The sequence below is a fragment of the Capsicum annuum genome, chromosome 4 (assembly GCF_002878395.1).
Source record: "Capsicum annuum cultivar UCD-10X-F1 chromosome 4, UCD10Xv1.1, whole genome shotgun sequence".
NCBI classification, from domain to species: domain Eukaryota; kingdom Viridiplantae; phylum Streptophyta; class Magnoliopsida; order Solanales; family Solanaceae; genus Capsicum; species Capsicum annuum.
In genome coordinates, this window is record NC_061114.1 from 178,011,408 (window position 1) to 178,018,215 (window position 6,808).

General features: G+C 35.3%; 1 protein-coding gene across 1 annotated transcript; it reads left to right on the forward strand.

Annotated features, from left to right (window-relative positions):
* The first annotated feature begins 5,174 nt into the window (after positions 1-5,174).
* LOC124898018 (uncharacterized protein K02A2.6-like) lies at positions 5,175-5,669 on the forward strand. The gene is made up of 2 exons (XM_047411634.1): positions 5,175-5,505; positions 5,563-5,669. Exons 1-2 carry the CDS (start codon positions 5,175-5,177, stop codon positions 5,667-5,669), a joined length of 438 nt encoding a protein of 145 aa, XP_047267590.1.
* The last annotated feature ends 1,139 nt before the right edge of the window (positions 5,670-6,808 follow it).

A 6,808-nucleotide genomic window follows, 5' to 3' on the forward strand; every position in this document is an offset into this window, starting at 1 on the left:
TTCCATCACTTGCTTTCTACAACTAGAAGTACATTTCCTGAAGTTATTAAAGTTGGAGAAATGGTAGAGAATGGAATAAAATCAGGAAAGATCATCAGTCAGGCCGCTTTGAAAGAAACAACACAGGCAATTCAAAGTGGTGCAGGAAGTTTTGGGGGAAAGAAAAGAAAAGAGGATGTCGCAACTATCGTACCAAGTCCACGACAAAATTAGAGAGGTGCGTGTCAACCATATGCACAAAATCCGTTATATTTCATTCTATCCCCCTCCCCCAATATCCTATTTATAATGTACAACTATATGCTCGGGCTTCTTCTTACCCACAATGGCGTGCAACAGCCATCCAAAATCATCCACCAATCTCGCAAATTCAAAAAGACCTTCCTAGGTCTAATTTTTGACCTCTAGAGCAGACTACAAAAGGGATAACATGAGCAAAGATAATTTCACTCCTATTGGAATGTCTTACACCAGTTTATTTCATAGGCTGAGGAAAATGAATGTTCTAAACCTAATTGAGAGAAAGATCCCAAATCCTACTCCGAAGAACTTGGACTATTCTAGAAGATGTAAATATTGTTTTGATGCCCCAGGGCACGACACAGAGAAATGTTGGTATCTAAAAAGAGCCATTCAAGAGCTGATTAATACCCAATAGATCATGATAGAAAGTCTAGATTCTCGAAATGTCAATCAAAAGCTTCCAGATCATAATGAAACAAACATGCTCGAAGTGATACTTAATGATGAAGATGCTACAAAGCCCGAATTATTCAATGTCTCCTAGGTGGTAGGGAAATAGATTTCAGAAAATATTGGGTCAAGACAAGTAAAACCAAAGCTTATTGTTCCTAAAAAATCTCCCAAGCCTCTTTTAATCATAAAAGGAGCTCCCATAGTTCTCATTATTATTAAACCAATGTCACAATTACCTATTATTAATACCAAGGCAGTCCCTTGGAATTATGATCGTGTTATGGTACTGCACAAGGGGAAAAAATAATTGAAGATGTGGATAAAGTAGGAGATTTAACTAGATCTATAAGATGTTATGCCCTAGTAGAGTTAAGAAAGAATAAACAAGACAATGAAGAATGAATGACATTCAAGAAGCCTGTTACTAATGAAGAAGCTGAAGAATTCTTGAAGAAAATAAAACTGCCAGAATATTCTATTGTGGAACAATTGAGAAGACGCCAGCACAGATTTCTTTGTTGTCTTTATTAATGCATTCAAAAGAACACCGGAAGGCTATAATGAAGATTCTTAACAAAGAATATGTTCCCAGTGAGATTAAAGTAAATCAGCTGGAAAAAGTTGTTCAAAAGATCCTTGAGGCAAATAAGATTACTTTCTCAGACGATGAATTACCTGTGGAAGGTACTAGACATAATAAGGGTCTCTGCATTACTGTGAAATATGAGCATTCCATCATCACTCGAGTGTTAATTGATGGAGTATCAGGAGCTAACATTTTTCCTTTGTCAACTTTGCAAAGGTTGAATGTTAATGTAGAAAGAATCTGACCTAACAATGTATACGTCAAAGGTTTTGATGGATCAAAAACTTATGCCATTGGTGAAATAGAATTCATATTGACAATCAGGCCTGTGGATTTTTCTATGGATTTCTAAGTACTAAACATTGATGCTTCATATAATATGTTATTGGGAAGGCCATAGATTCATAGGGCTAAAGCAGTCGCATCAACGTTGCATCAAATGGTTAAATTTAAATGTGAAAGGCAAGAGATAGTCGTTCATAGTGAAAGAGACTTATCTATGTATAAAGACTACTCTGTTTTCTCCATCAAAGAAGATACTGCAAACAGGGTATTAATTCTTTAAAATTCTGAGGTAGTGGTTGTTGAGCATATCCTCGAAGAGAATCTTATTGGAAGACCACAATTATCCTCTGCATCTGTTATGGTAGTGAATGTAATGTTGAAGCATGGTTTCGAACCAGGAAAAGGTTTAGGGATGTTTTTGCAAGGCAGGGTTCATCTAGTAAACCTCTATGAGAACCTTGGTACTTTTTGTTTGGGATACGTGCCCACTTCTCAAGATATAAAGAAAGCTAAAAAGCATAAGAAAGATTCATGGACACTTATCAACCGATACCACCACTTCATAAGTCTTTCATCAAAGTCAATGATGTTGGGTCCTCCAAGTTACTTGTTGTAGAATCAATGAGTGATGATACAGAGTTGATTGACCTTTTTCAGAATATGTTCATTGAAGTTGATATGGTTGAAATTGGGGAAGGTACCAGAAATACAGATGTGCAGTTTCTTGGCCCTGATATCCAGCTTAACAATTAGGAGACCACTCCTCTTCCTATCATGAAGGAGTCTTGGTAGTTTGTTTATTTTTTCTTACAGTCTTAGTGATTTGTTTGTTTCTTATTCTGTAATTTGAATCATTCTAGGATTGTAATTCAAATATTTAAACTTATTATTTTAGGTTAAAACTCTTTCTATCTTTGTTTTTAATAAAGTTTAGTCTCCTTTCATTTTATTTTAAGTCTGATTTTTATTTATTTATCTTCTATCATACAGTTCTTTCTATGCCGATTCTAATGATGTGACATGCATGAAGAATTGTCAACCAGATTTAAAAACCCAATCTAATTTTGAAATAATGAATAAAGAAGATGAATACGATGAAGGAGAAGCATTTGAGGATATAAGCAAAGATTTCAAACAGTTTCAGAATAATACAAATCCCAATTTGGAGAAAACTGAGACGATCAATTTAGGAGATCATGAAAATATTAGGGAGACTAAGATAAGTGTACATGCTCAACCACAACAAAAGAAAGCTATAATTAAAGCTTTGCATGAGTATAAAAACATCTTTGCATGGTCTTATGATGATATACCCGGTTTGAGCACTGATTTGGTAGTTCACAAGTTGCCCATTGATCCTACTTTTCCTCCTGTCAAGTAAAAACTAAGAAATCTCAAAACTAACATGAGTGTAAAAATTAAAGAGGAAATCACGAAGCAACTTGAGGCTAAAGCCATTCGAGTGGCCCAGTATCCTACTTGGTTGGCAACTATTGTCCGTGTTTTAAAGAAGGACGGCAAAGTTCAGATGTGTGTTGATTATCATGATCTAAATAAGGCGAGTCTGAAAGATAATTTTCCACTTCCCAATATCCATATTTTATTGGAAAATTGTGCCACACATGATCTTGCATATTTTGTGGATTGTTATGCGGGATATCACCAGATCATTATGGATCCTGAAGATGCAGAAAAGACATCATTTATTATGCCATGGGGGACATATTGTTATTGAGTCATGCCTTTTAGACTAAAGAATGCTGGGGAAACTTACATAAAGTCAATGACAACAATGTTTCATGACATGATGCACAAAGATATTGAAGTTTATGTAGACTATGTGATCATTAAGTCAAGAGAGCAGTCTGACCATGTCAAGGATCTCAGAAAATTCTTTGAAAGGCTTTGGAGGTATGATCTCAAACTTAACCCAGCAAAATATGTATTTAGAGTTTCATCGGGAAAACTTTTGGGGTTTATAATCAGTCGGCCAACATTGAGTTAGATCCTTAAAAAAAAGCTATTCAAGATTTACCTCCACCAAAGAACAAAACGGAGGTGATGAGTTTACTTGGAAGGTTGAATTATATCAGTAGATTTATTGCCTAGCTTACGACAACCTGCGAACCAATATTTAAGTTGTTGAAGAAAAATGCTAAAGTTGAATGGACTAAAGAAAGTCAAGAGGCATTTGATAGAATTAAGAAGTACTTGTCGAATCCGCCTATCTTGGTTCCTCCAGAGCCAGGCAAACCCTTGATATTGTACATGTCTGTGTTATACAATTCTTTCGATTGTGTATTGGGTCAACATGATGTTACAGGCAGAAAAGAACAGGCCATATACTACCTTAGCAAAAAGTTTACCATTTATAAGGCTAAGTACACTCTTCTTGAGAAGACGTGTTGTGCCTTAACTTAGGTATCTCAAAAGCTGAAACATTACTTGTCATCTTATACAACTTACCTCATCTCTCATATGGATCCTTTAAAGTTCATTTTCTAAAAGCCCATGCCCACAGGCAGACTAGCGAAATGGCAGATATTGCTCACAGAGTATGATATTGTCTATGTGACATGAACTGCAATGAAAGCTCAAGATTTAGCGGATCATTTGGCTAAAAATCCTATAGATGGGGAGTATGAGCCATTGAAGACTTATTTTCCAAATGAAGAGGTATTGTATGTTGATGAGTTTGTTTCTGAAGATTGCTATTCAGGCTGGAAGTTATTATTTGATGGAGCTGCTAATGTAAAAGGAGTGAGGATAGGAGCAGTTCTTATTTCTGAACCAGGACAATATTATCTTATAACAGCCTAACTTTAATTCTACTATACCAATAATATGGCAGAATACGAAGCTTGCATTCTCAGATTGAGATTAGCTATTGACATGGGGTCCCAAGAACTGTTGGTATTAGGAGATTCAGATTTATTAGTCCACCAAATCCAAAGAGATTGGGAGACTCGTGATTTGAAACTCCTACCATATAGAGGTTGTTTGCAAGATCTTTGTTAACGATTTGTATCAGTAAAGTTCAAACACATTTCGAGAGCTCATAATGAGATTGCTGATGCTTTAGCGACCTTATCTTTGATGCTTCAACATCCCGACAAAACTTATATTAGCCCTTTACATATACAGATTCATGATCTTTGCATATACAGATTCATGATCAACATGCATATTGCAATATGGTTGAAGAAGAACTTGATAGGAAACCGTGGTTCTATGATATCAAAGAACATATTTAGACTGGGAAATATCCTATTTAACGTTTGTCTAGTGGATTTTTCTTAAATAGAGGAATCTTGTATAAGAGGACTCCTAATTTGGGACTTTTGAGGTGTGTAGATGCGAAAAAACTTCAAAAATCATGAGTGAAGTACATTTTGGGATTTGTGGACCACACATGAGTGGGTATGTTTTGGCAAAGAAAATATTTTGAGCAAGTTATTATGGGCTCACCATGGAGCAAGATTCCATCAATTTCATTCATAAATGTCATGAATGCCATGTACATGGAGACTTGATACATTCCCCTCCATCTGAGTTGCATACAGTAACTGCTCCATGACCTTTTGCGGCTTAGGGAATGGACGTAATTATGCCAATTAAACCAAAGGCTTCGAATGGACATAGGTTTATTTTAGTAGTCATTGATTATTTCATGAAGTGGGTGAAAGCAGCGAATTTTAAGTTGGTGACCAAGAAAGTAGTGATTGATTTTATTCACTTCCATATTATTTGTCGGTTCGGCATTCTAAAGATAATTGTCACTGATAATGCTGTAAATCTCAATAGTTATTTGATGCAAGAAGTGTTCCAACAATTTAAGATTATGTATAAAAATTCTACTCCTTATCGCCCAAAGGCAAATGGGGCTGTAGAAGTTGCCAACAAGAACTTAAAGAAAATACTTCGCAAGATGGTGCAGGGTTCCCGACAATGGCATGAATAGTTACCTTTTGCTTTGTTGGGTTATCTTACTATAGTTTGGACTTCAATTGGTGCAACTCCTTACTTATTGGTGTACAAAACCGAAGCAGTTATATCTGTGGAGATTGAAATTCCATCTCTTCGAGTAGTTGTAGAAGCTTAAATTGATGATGACCTATGGGTCAAGGCTCGTTTGGAGCAATTAAGCTTGATTGATGAAAAAGATTGAATTCAGTATGTCATGGAGAACTATACCAGAAGAGAATGGCACGAGCATATAACAAAAAGGAGCATCACAGACATTTTGAAGTTGGTTAGTTAGTACTAAGATGCATCCTACCTCATCAGATTGAAGCCAAAGGCAAATTTTCTCCTAATTGGCATGGACCATTCATGGTGAAGAAAGTGTTACCTAATGGCGCATTATATCTTACTTATATAAAAGGAAAAATAAAAGGAATACCGGTCAATGCTGATGTAGTTAAAAGTTATTATGTATGATATTCATGTACAATTATGTTATGCATGTTTTGTACTTACATTTTTAAAGATTTGAAATGATGAAGGCATTTTGTTCTACTATCCAAATAATATATCAACCTTTGCTTACTCTTTTGAGCTTTTATTTTTCTTCGTACCCCTCTTTTGGAATCAAATTACAATTAAAAAAAGAAGAAGAAGAAATCAATCAAAAATTCAAAATCAAACAAAACAATGATATTTCCTGAACTACGTTTGACCTAATTCTTGCTATGACAAGATACGTAGGCAGTCCTACTCCGGGGTTTGATCTAACCAGAAAAAAATTCAAATCACCTAGAATGAAATGAAACTGGGGCAAAAATTTATTTTCTTAAAAGAATTGATTTCAAAAGTTGAATGTTTCACCCAATGTTATATAAATTTTTGAGCCTCATGTCGACCTGTCTTTCTAACCCTACCCAAAAGCCAAGTTACAACCAAAGAAAGACCTTTGGATCAATCTTTGAGAATGTCAAGGCTAAACATGTTATGAGTGCATGATATTTTATATTTTGGGTGCTTATTTAAAAAAATAAAAAAATAAAAATGAGAGAGTCTTATTGGTGAAAACCCTTTCGGGCACCATAAGACAACTGTGAGCTGAGACAGAAATGAAAAGGAGATAGGCTTGTTGGAAAAAATCCATTGAGATGTCACTAGCAGAAGAAAGGTTGTTATCAAGAAGGAACAAGTTCAATATTAGCTTAATTTCAAGCTTAATAAGTGGAAAAAAGTTGTAATGATTGGTGTGGGTAGATCTGGTTGTTTGATTCAAAATGC

Bases quoted from the DNA above. Each gene is read 5' to 3' on its own strand.
- LOC124898018 (XM_047411634.1), top strand. From the start codon at position 5,175: ATGCCAATTAAACCAAAGGCTTCGAATGGACATAGGTTTATTTTAGTA. The intron at 5,506-5,562 runs GTTCCCGACAAT...ATCTTACTATAG, and splicing joins ACTTCGCAAGATGGTGCAGG to TTTGGACTTCAATTGGTGCA.